Source organism: Poromitra crassiceps, assembly GCF_964638095.1.
Source record: "Poromitra crassiceps genome assembly, chromosome: 15".
In the NCBI taxonomy this organism is placed as follows: Eukaryota; Metazoa; Chordata; class Actinopteri; order Beryciformes; family Melamphaidae; genus Poromitra; species Poromitra crassiceps.
The window spans coordinates 1254082-1266000 of NC_139634.1; the positions used below are offsets into that span (position 1 = coordinate 1254082).

Consider the following 11919-nt stretch of genomic DNA (forward strand, 5'->3'; position numbering starts at 1 on the left):
TTGTGTTTGTGAAGTGACATGTAGGATTAGATGATGCATGTTTGTGTTTGTGAAGTGACATGTAGGATTAGATGATGCATGTTTGTGTTTGTGAAGTGACATGTAGGATTAGATGATGCATGTTTGTAACGGGGACAGAAAATTAGTAATGACAAAGAAAAGAGAGAAAGAATAAATAACTAAATCAATGATGAAAACTGAGGATGTGGGTGAATTTAGTCTTGTGAGGTTGTAAATTGACCATGCGAGGCATCTGTGACAGCTTCCCCTCATCTTCATCACATGAGGTTTACAGCAGAGACACGAGAAGGCCCCTCCGGGGTCATGGACGTTTAGTGAGAAAAGGGCCATAACCTGACATTGCCAGATGGGGGTGAGAGAATCCAGCTTGCTTGCAAGGTTACCATAGCTAGGGATAGGAAGGTAGTAGAGCCACAGAAACATGACACCAGCATCATAAACTTCCCAAAACGGAAGAGAAAAACAACACACAGGACATCAAAACTGCAATTTGTTCAACTTTATTGAGAAACAAAAAAATAAAACATCACATAGCAGAGCTATTAGTTGATCAACCAGCCGTTGAGAGCTTTGAACTTCTTCAGTGCAAAAAGAGAACAGGGTGGACGATGGATAAACTCATGGCTCTCCGCTCTAAAAACAACCCCCTCCCAAAAGAAAGAAAGAACGGTACCAAAAAGAAAAGAAAAGTCACCTTTTTAAAAGTGGACATGTCCGTTCAGCAGCACATGAACCAATTACTTCTATTATTGACATGCATACAATGTTTTCTTCTTTTTCTCATTAAATCTGCCGATGTATTTTTTTTTTTTGAGCAGTTCTCTATTCAAACAGTCAGTTGTAATAGTGAGTGTATATTCACAGACCTCCACTTCCCTACTTAGTTATTGGTGAAAGCTCACAGACGCGTGATGATGGCACCGTGTGGAACATGGTGGCGTGAGCAGAGTCTGTGCTTTGAACATGGCTTCTATACAGTAACATGCTCCACATAAGACTTCTCAGCCCTTTGGCATCTTTTGGACAAAGCAGAGAGAGAGAGAGGGGGGGGGGCGGACCAAGACATTTCTAAAAGCATTGGGATCAATTTAACCCATTGATACCTGATGCAGCATTTGCGTGTATATCCCTCATTTGTGTGTGTATGCCTTTAAGACCGTGAACCGTGTTAACGCGGTTCGCGGTCTTAAAGGGATACACACAAATGCTGCATCAGGTATCAATGGGTTAAAGGAACACTCCGCCCATTTCCAACCAGCTTTTGTATCATTACAAAAATCAGTAGTATATCAGAAAGCAAAAGCAGTTTTGATTTGAAAAGCATAGTTGATTTGAGTTATGGTGTGGACCAGTGATGTCATTTATGCACAAATGACATCACTGGTCCACAACTTATTTTTGTATCTCATTTTATTTTACCAGGCAAGTCATTAAGAACAAATGCTTATTTACAATGGCGGCCTGGCTCAAATCAGCTCTCAATAACGGTCAAACTAAATGAACGACTTCAAACTGTCGACAGTTTTCTGATATATTACCGATTTTGTAATGATACAAAGCTGGTTGAAAATCGGCGGAGTATTCCTTTAAGTTGGGGGCGGGAGGGGGCAGAAATCAAATTGCTGTTATTGGCTGATGAGAGGGGGCGTGGCCAGTAACTGACAGTTTATTCCACCTATAAGGAAGTAGAGAAGTGGACTGGGATCACATGGCGTACTTCTGAGTCCATTCCTGAGCTGTCTTGTTGTACCTGAAGAGAGAGAGACAGGACAGTCGGAGAGAGAGAGAGACAGTCAGAGAGAGAGAGAGAGAGACAGTCGGAGAGAGAGAGAGACAGTCAGAGAGAGAGAGAGAGAGACCAGGGCAGAGAGACAGACAGTCAGAGAGAGAGAGAGAGAGACAACAAAAAATATTTGATATTTTCACCATGATGTGGCCTTTGGGAAAGTCCCCTGAGCCTGTGGCTGCATGATATCACCCATTTAGTGCGGTTTCTCCTTCTTTCTTTCTCTTTTTTTTTACCTCCGCCTCTTCCTTTCTTTCACAAGCAGAAGAGCACACACGTGCCCATTTGCAACTTTTTCATCAGACATATTCTGGATTAGAAATAGCTATAGACGCTTTCAACTCCACAACATAAACGTTCTAAACTGCCCCCCAGCTTACTTCCTGTTGCAGTGTTTGTTAGTGCAATAACTGAGAGGAAATAAGCTAGGTTCCAAACTGCTCCCTCGCAACACAATTCTGTGAAAACCATCTATACTACGAAACAGTTTAAAGGCTGCTGATTTGAAGCAGGACATATTAGTGTTTAAAAGGAGATAACAGCCAGCAGCAACACTTGAACGTCTTTTCACAGGTTTAATCCATCATCTGGGCAAAGACAGCGACAACGGACGTTTCAGCCCAACAGGCCTTCTTCAGCGACATGGTGTTTCTCACTCCAGCTAACGTTACGATGAGTCCACGGACCAGAAGAACTATTAACACCGTTACAAATGAAATAACACACTCAGTGTCAATCAACACTGGTTTCATCGCCAAATGCAAAGACACAAACTTACTTAATGGGGTCTGTTTTGTAGATGCGGGCGATCTCTGGCACTAGCGGGTCGTCAGGGTTTGGGTCACATAACAGAGAACAAATGGACAAAAGGACTGCAAAGACAAGAGAAAATCATCAGGTTAGCCTGGTGAGAGAGACAGGAAACACAGCCGTACTACATTAGCATGGTGAGAGAGACAGGAAACACAGCCGTACTACAGGTTAGCATGGTGAGAGAGACAGGAAACACAGCCGTACTACATTAGCATGGTGAGAGAGACAGGAAACACAGCCGTACTACAGGTTAGCATGGTGAGAGAGACAGGAAACACAGCCGTACTACAGGTTAGCATGGTGAGAGAGACAGGAAACACAGCCGTACTACAGGTTAGCATGGTGAGAGAGACAGGAAACACAGCCGTACTACAGGTTAGCATGGTGAGAGAGACAGGAAACACAGCCGTACTACAGGTTAGCATGGTGAGAGAGACAGGAAACACAGCCGTACTACATTAGCATGGTGAGAGAGACAGGAAACACAGCCGTACTACAGGTTAGCATGGTGAGAGAGACAGGAAACACAGCCGTACTACAGGTTAGCATGGTGAGAGAGACAGGAAACACAGCCGTACTACAGGTTAGCATGGTGAGAGAGACAGGAAACACAGCCGTACTACAGGTTAGCATGGTGAGAGAGACAGGAAACACAGCCGTACTACAGGTTAGCATGGTGAGAGACAGGAAACACAGCCGTACTACAGGTTAGCCTGGTGAGAGAGACAGGAAACACAGCCGTACTACAGGTTAGCCTGGTGAGAGAGACAGGAAACACAGCCGTACTACATTCACATGAAATATAATTACCCTAAAATATCTCCCTCACAATCCCTTTATTTTCCAAATACAATGCATGTAGAGGAATTTGTCTCCAAGTCTGATGCAGGAACATGAAGTTTAATTAAGTTCAACTCCAAAATGAGATCTTTACTCTTTGGGGAAAAGAATAAACAAAGAAACGGCAGAAACTCCGCCCGCCACCAAGTCATTAAGGCTCGTTAAGGCTCTCGATGTGATGGATGTGCCCAACTGCACATACTTAAAAAATAAAATAAACAATAACAGCTGCCCTAGGAGCAGATTCCACGTCTCCAGCAGAACTTCTGCAGGTTCTGCCTCAGTAAAGCCAAAGTTACGTTAAGCCTTGCCTCCGTGACATTATTATTCTATTATTAGCATTGTTTAGAGTTAAGTCATATTTATACTAGAAGAGTACAAAACCACAACATGGTGTCAGAAGAGCGGAGTTACGGAGCACGCCAGGCAAAGTAAAGTGACAAGCTAGCCCAAGATTAGCATTGCAAGCTAACATAAACATTGACATCTCGGTGTAAATTGGCGCAGATGGGAGCCAAAGAAGAGGGGAGAATGCTATATAACGTTATAGGTAAGATGCACAAAGTTTCATTTATACAACTTGTAATAGCAATTAGCAAGCAACTTTGATGTCGGCACCACAAGTCTTTGCCTCGGTATTTCTCGGTTCTATACGGGTCCGACATTTGTCGGTTCTAACGGGTCCGGGTCTCAGCTTTCTAATAATAGACTGGTCCGGTCCTAGTCCGGGCACAATTTCCCAGGGGCCATTAGAGTCCGGGTCCGTCATTTTGGACCCGTGAAGACCTCTAGTCTGAACTGAATTCAGGATGAAAGAGTCTCTCACCTTTAGAGATAGTTAATGCTGGAGACCACTGCGATCTCAAAATATCCAAGCAGATGCTGCCGTTACTGTTAATATTTGGGTGATAAATTCTTGTGGTGAAGGCGACCTGGAGGAGGAAGAAAGTTAGAGAAAATTACCTCTCAACGTATCATCTTATCAATGTTACACACAAGACATTCATAATACTTCACAGTACGGAGCCCAGGAGCGGCCAGTGGGAGAGAAAAAAGTTCTATCAAGTCCACGATTTACTGTAACCTGCGCACATGTTAGTCCATTCGTGGTAGAAGATAACATTTTTCCAGAGCACGATTTCTAGTGAAACATTTTGGCAATTTGTGAACGTAAAATCAGTGGAACAATTGTATCTCAAAATAATAAAAGGAGAGCTATATGGTTGGTGCACATGGTGCAGTAAAAGGTGGCCATTCCCAGGCTCTGTAGGGGGAAGAAGCCGACTGACCTTGGGTGGTTTGAAGGGATAATCTGTAGGGAAATGAATAGTCAGGAAAAATACACCGCTCTGGTAGGGACTGTCATTCTGCAAGAGGAAAACACAAGGAGACATGAGTGAGACCTTCACACAGTTAACCAGGACTGGTCTACTCTGTAACCTTACATGTGGTACCCAGGACTGGTCTACTCTGTAACCTTACATGTGGTACCCAGGACTGGTCTACTCTGTAACCTTACATGTGGTACCCAGGACTGGTCTACTCTGTAACCTTACATGTGGTACCCAGGACTGGTCTACTCTGTAACCTTACATGTGGTACCCAGGACTGGTCTACTCTGTAACCTTACATGTGGTAACCAGGACTGGTCTACTCTGTAGTCTTTACATGTGGTACCCAGGACTGGTCTACTCTGTAGTCTTTACATGTTGTACCCAGGACTGGTCTACTCTGTAGTCTTTACATGTTGTACCCAGGACTGGTCTACTCTGTAACCTTACATGTTGTACTCAGGACTGGTCTACTCTGTAACCTTACATGTTGTACCCAGGACTGGTCTACTCTGTAACCTTACATGTGGTAACCAGGACTGGTCTACTCTGTAGTCTTTACATGTTGTACCCAGGACTGGTCTACTCTGTAACCTTACATGTTGTACTCAGGACTGGTCTACTCTGTAACCTTACATGTTGTACTCAGGACTGGTCTACTCTGTAACCTTACATGTTGTACCCAGGACTGGTCTACTCTGTAACCTTACATGTGGTAACCAGGACTGGTCTACTCTGTAGTCTTTACATGTGGTACCCAGGACTGGTCTACTCTGTAACCTTACATGTTGTACTCAGGACTGGTCTACTCTGTAACCTTACATGTTGTACTCAGGACTGGTCTACTCTGTAACCTTACATGTTGTACTCAGGACTGGTCTACTCTGTAACCTTACATGTTGTACCCAGGACTGGTCTACTCTGTAACCTTACATGTGGTAACCAGGACTGGTCTACTCTGTAGTCTTTACATGTGGTACCCAGGACTGGTCTACTCTGTAGTCTTACATGTGGTACCCAGGACTGGTCTACTCTGTAACCTTACATGTTGTACCCAGGACTGGTCTACTCTGTAACCTTACATGTTGTACCCAGGACTGGTCTACTCTGTAACCTTACATGTTGTACTCAGGACTGGTCTACTCTGTAGTCTTTACATGTTGTACCCAGGACTGGTCTACTCTGTAGTCTTTACATGTTGTACCCAGGACTGGTCTACTCTGTAGTCTTTACATGTTGTACCCAGGACTGGTCTACTCTGTAGTCTTTACATGTGGTACTCAGGACTGGTCTACTCTGTAACCTTACATGTGGTACCCAGGACTGGTCTACTCTGTAACCTTACATGTTGTACCCAGGACTGGTCTACTCTGTAGTCTTTACATGTGGTACCCAGCGTTGGGAGTAAGAGAATACATGTATTCAGAATACATTATTGAAAACAGACAATATGAGTATTCCATTACAGTTCAGGGTATATATTATGCAGGGATCCTGAAGTTATATTCAAGACCTTTTAGGAGCTTTTTTAAAGACCTTAAGACCTCAACACCCTTCACACTTTTGAAACGCTAACCCAATATAACTATAACTGCCTTGTGCCAAGTAACATCATGATCATAATGCTTTATTGAAGTGGTCCACAACGTGGAGTCCGGGGAGCACCAGGGGTCCGGTCCCTGAGGGAGTTACAGGGGACCCCAACAAATTGATGAATTGTAAAACTGAACTATTATTTCATGAGAAGAAGTTGACACCATTAGATAATGTAGAAGACTGGATGTTCTGATCACAGTATCTCTGTTAGCTCTCTACCTGCAATACAGTCATGGGATTATGGACAAAATCATATATTGGATAATAAAGAATTAACAATATTCTCAGATTTGGGTCCGAGAGACAAGATGAGGTGGTCCTCAGACAAGCGAAGGGAAGGACTACATTAGAGGTTCTTAGCCGCTGTAGTTCAGAGCAGTTTGATACTTACAGGCCCCATAATAGTAGCTTGCCAATGAAACACTGTAAGAGAAAGAGAAGTGGGGTTAATAATAAGCAGAGGCAGGTAACTTTCATGTCTTTCTGTGTTTGGCCCAAACCAAATGTCCTCGTACCCTGACGCGTTCAACGCAGCCTTCCTGGACGATTTCTGTCTCCCGGACAAATGGGAGAAATTCCGGTGAGCTTAAAGTCGAGCTGAAATGACTTCAGTGTTGTGCATGAACGTGCTAAAAGAGCGCCGTTCATTGAACAAGTTCATATTTTGGTGAACGTGTGAGCTGAGCGCAGCCTTTTGCAAATACATTACAAATAGATTTTGCAAATACAATTTGGAAGTTCCTTTGTCCAGAATGTTAACGGTGGTACAGACTGTCTGTGGAGCAGGTGAAGATTGTGGAAGAGAGACTGCTTGTGGACTGGATGGACTGTGAATTTGGAACCTCAGCAGCACTCACAGACTTCCAGGGATCGGACCACCCGCAAAAAGCCGGCGAGTCTGCAAGGGCCAAGTCCAGACATTTGGATTGAGCCAGAATGTGTTTATGTGAGGAAGTAAACAACAACAAACACCAACAACAAAAGTCTTACTGTCATCGCCGACGGGCCCGGCTGAACACTGAGCTGGGGGGTCTCTGGCCAGGTCGTTTAGCTCCTGCAGGTCGGACAGACAGTAGAGAGAGACAGACATGAGAGACAGACAGGAGAGACGGACCTTGAGGGTCCTTGAGGCAAATTTGTAGAGGAGGTTCACCTGAAGTGGGGAAAAAATGCTTAAAATCGGACAAACTGCGTGGAAGTTATGGCCTTTAACGTAAAACCTTTAATTGTAGCGCCACCTTCAGGCCCATTCGAAAAATATTTCTTGAGCAGAAACTAATTTCTTGAGCAGAAACGAATTTGCGTTGAGGCAGATGAACGACAAGGACAAGGAGAAGAATAAACCAGCACAAAAACAATAGGGCTTCAGCCCCTTCGGGGGTTGAACCCCTAATAATAATAATAATAATAACAATAATAATAAATTCACAAGATGCCGACGTCAGACGCAGGCCAACCTACAAACCAATCAATGTCCAGTATAGGGAGACACAGCCCACGTAGCTATTTCATGTAAATTTCAGTGTGAAAGCAAACCTAACTGGACCAATTCCCAATTTCCCCCCGGGGATCATTAGTCTTTCTGATTCTGATTCAAATGTATACAATGTAACAAAAACACGAATTTGGTTCCGAATTTGGTTCGGACCTTGGTCCAGACTTTTAGGTGATGACATCACTGATGACATCATCAGTTTTATGACATCCCTGATGACATCATCAGTGATGTCACAATGCCTCCTTGTGTGTGATAGTGACTTAACAGACATTTATTTATATATATGAAAATCTTTGCATATCACTTTAAGAAATTACCAATATTATGTACACAAAATGACAAAGAAGATAACTCTCAAAATGTATTATTGCGGTGCCAAAAGGCGTGGTGAAAAATGTGGGTGCACCTAATGTACCGGTGCACCTAAATTAAAAAGTAAGGCGCACCGGTGCACCCACTGTAAAAAAGTTAGTCTGGAGCCCTGTTATAACTAGGGTTGCACGGTATACCGGTATTAGTATGGTACCGCGGTTCCCTGCCGTTAAAAAGGATACTATACCACGTTAATTTAGTACCGATACTTAAAAAAATGTCATGGGTTGCGTCAGTGTGCGACCGTGGTGTTTGTTAGCGGAGGAGAGAGACACAGCGGCATTACAGTTGAGAGCCTGTCTCCCACCTCACGTGAAGGCAACACAGCCTTGCCTTCAACCAATGGTGACTCGTGAAAAGTGAAAAAAAGCTCGTCTCTGACTCTGTCTGCTTCATGTGGGGGCGTGTCGACTTTCCTCTCTTCCCTCTCTGCTCGCTCTCTGGCCACAGTCGTTCAGTCCTCACTACAGCACCCCGACACACAGGACAGACGCAGCGAAAATGGCAGCGGCTTCTTCTAGTCTTGCAAGCCGACCAACGCTTGTAGAAAAAGCAGATGCACGAAGCGAAATATGGAAATATTTTGCTTACGTTGCCGACAGCGAAGGCAAGCCCGTGGACACATCCAAACAGTGTGTAAAAGGTGCTTCAACGTGACGCAAGCGAAAGGATCAAACACATCGAACCTGGCTAAACATCTTGCCGACAGGCACCCCGACCTGTTCAAAGAGTTTAAAGACCGACAGGTTAGCGAACGTGAACGATAAACATACATGCCCTCAAATAAGTCCAACGAGTATTGTGTGACAAGCGAACTTGTTTCACTGAAAAAGTTCGCTTGTCACAATAGCCTACTCGTTTACAGTGAAACACGAGGCAATGTGCTGGAGCACAGATCTCTGCCAAGGAGAAAGTCATGACATGTAACGTTTAGGGGAGGGGACATCAGATGACTGCATACCATGTACAATATTTAATAACACTATGGTCCTCAATGCCAGTGTTATTAAAGCTTTTACATGGTAAGCAGTCATCTGATCTCACCTATCCTAATATTTACAATAATCCCAATTATTAATGATATACGAATTCATTGTAAAAAACACCTAGCCTACACGTATGGGGGGGGGGGGGGGGGGGGCTGGGAATACACCACATAATAAGCCTACATTTCAATAGCCTACATTTATGTGTGAAAATAATATATATTACTAGATTAACCATAAATCAGGCACTTCATGTTAATGAAGCTTAGGAGCTGCAAGTACAGAGTACTTTTTTTGGATAAAACAAATAGCTATAATAGTGTAGCAGCTGTGTGAAAATATATTTTATTTATATTATTTATAAGTTTAAACGGTTGACATTCCTTTAAAATATGTTTACAGGAGAGATTATGTTAATTTTACACTAGATAATAAAAGTTCTAGCATGTTCAGCGCCACACGTGGTGGCAGTACTACCAGCATGTAGTAAAATGACTACATGGCTGTGCATTACCTTGTTAAATCAATAAAATAAGTTTTAAGTTCCATGTTTTGTCCCCTCTATTTATTCCAATACTTTTCCTGATGTTTTAGTTTTTTGCCGTGGTATCGTTTCAGTATCGGTATCGAGATACTTAGGCAGGTATCGGTATCGAACTCATAATTTTGGTATCGTGACATCCCTAGTTATAACATTGTAACCTTAAAACCGTATGTATTCATAAGACCGAACAGACAACAGGTTTATAGTTTATAAACGGCCAACTTACTAAGAAAATTTCAGGTTCAGGGCGGGCTCAATGCAGCCGACGGGCCGGGCCCAGACAGAACAGGCTCGGGCTTGTTTTTTTTGGGGCCCGAAACTAAGCTCTCACATATCCTAGATGTCATCCCCACTACGATGCCGACATGGACGCCAACATTTGCCCCCCAATCAGCAGTTCACATTAAGTGGAAATTCTATATGAGCAACACGGGCCAAACCCTGAATTCCCAGCTGGTAGTTTACCTTCTGAAAGCTGAGAGAACAGTATTTTCTATCGTATATATTAGAAACAGACTGAGGTACAGTCTATTACAGATGGGGTAAGCAGCAGTCTATTTTTACGCCACAAAGTCTAGTGGACAGATGGGGGGAGGGCAGACAAGATCCAGCTCACTGGGACAAGACACACAACTTGTGTGACAAGGTTTGGGTTTCCTGGAGCGAACCTGCTGTGTGTTGGTATGTGACATGTAGCCTAGCCTGCTCTCCCAGCTCATCTTTCAGAGGAGCACCACCAACACAGCTCAGATCAGACTCTGAGCCAGCTTAGGAATTCACACAGTTACTGTGAGCATGAACTGAAACAAAATGACCCTCCGTGCAGAAAATATCCATCTGAAAACCTGGGTGTTGTTTCTCCATGATGTTAATGAGGCTGAATGGAAGCAGCGATATGACACCTCTGGAGGCCTGGCTGAAGCTACAGCTACAACTCAAGCTAAACTTAAGCTAGCTCAGTGAATTGGACCATTCGCCTTTTCACTTCCCACCCCATTCACCCATTTTTGGGTCTAAAAGGCAGGAAGTAAAACACGGGTACCAAGCAGATCATTAATGAAGGTTTCCAACTTCCAATCCATTTGGTAATCCAGTCCCCTCGTTACCGTTTTGCTTGCACCCGCTACTTCCTGCATTTTAGAGACAAAATAGGTGAATTGGGTTTTAAGTGAAAAAAGGCTAATCGTTTGGACTGAGCCCAGCTACTGCCCCGCCACAGGAGCCTGGCCAAATGCTGCTTACTATCAGTTCCCTTATAACTAGAAAACAATCAATATGAACCCAACAGTGACTCCACTAGCTCCCTTCACGCATTGCTTCACAGCCCGTGTCAAGGTTACGTATAAGCGCGATTATTAACGTTTTCTATCAAATGTTTAGAGCTGTGTCATCCAGACCCTGCTGCTTCAGTGTAGCGGGGAGCTGGGCCAGCTGGCATAGCTCAAAGCTAGAGCTAGCATCCGCGTATTCGGCAGCTAACGTTCGCCTAATAGCAAGACACTGGTGTTCTGTCGACTTGAAAGCAAAACAATGTCCACTCGAGTTCACATTTAAATGTAAGAGATGTGTGTCATTTACCTTGTTAATTCGCTTTAAAGCCATTGTGTCTGTGTGACGGACCGGCTGTGGAGGAGGTGGAGGGTAGGCCAGCTAGCTGATGCTAACTAGCTAACGTTAGCATCTAGGACTTGGCTGGGTTTAGTGACTGGCTCGATGCGCTAGCTCACTAGCTAGGCTACGCACACACCCTCTTAAAACAATCAATGTCAGCAACTTTCTCTAGCGTCCCCTCGTCTTATTGACAACTGTCAGTCGGACTTTCAAACACATCAGGCTGGCTTCACGCTGTTGTTTTCAGATATAACACACCGCTCCAACTCAAAATGTCTTCCGTAGCAGACGCTGTATATCTTCTTCTTGTAAGATTTCGGCAGTGTGGACGTTGTTTGGCGCATTACTGCCACCTGCAGGACAAATATTAAAGGAATTCTCTGATTTATGTCTATGGATGGAACCGAAGCTGCGAAAATGTGGGCGGTCATCATTGTTTTTTTTTTGCTGTGCTGTGTCAAAAACTCAAAAGTGCTATTTTTGGACCTACAGCCATTTTTGCAACACAATGCAATCTTAAA

General features: G+C 43.8%; 1 protein-coding gene across 1 annotated transcript; it reads right to left on the minus strand.

Annotated features, from left to right (window-relative positions):
• Positions 1-505: 505 nt before the first annotated feature.
• On the minus strand, positions 506-11682 carry ube2d2l (ubiquitin-conjugating enzyme E2D 2, like). Its single transcript, XM_083651276.1, has 7 exons — positions 11366-11682; positions 7378-7441; positions 6779-6810; positions 4750-4827; positions 4287-4392; positions 2586-2679; positions 506-1771 (listed from the first exon to the last, which is right to left on the minus strand). Exons 1-7 carry the CDS (start codon positions 11387-11389, stop codon positions 1726-1728), a joined length of 444 nt encoding a protein of 147 aa, XP_083507402.1. The 5' UTR covers positions 11390-11682; the 3' UTR covers positions 506-1725.
• Positions 11683-11919: the final 237 nt, after the last annotated feature.

Bases quoted from the DNA above. Each gene is read 5' to 3' on its own strand.
- ube2d2l (XM_083651276.1), bottom strand. From the start codon at position 11,389: ATGGCTTTAAAGCGAATTAACAAG. The intron at 6,811-7,377 runs GTAAGACTTTTG...TTTCTCTTACAG, and splicing joins CGGGCCCGTCGGCGATGACA to TGTTTCATTGGCAAGCTACT. The intron at 1,772-2,585 runs GTAAGTTTGTGT...CTCTCTCTTCAG, and splicing joins TACAAAACAGACCCCATTAA to GTACAACAAGACAGCTCAGG.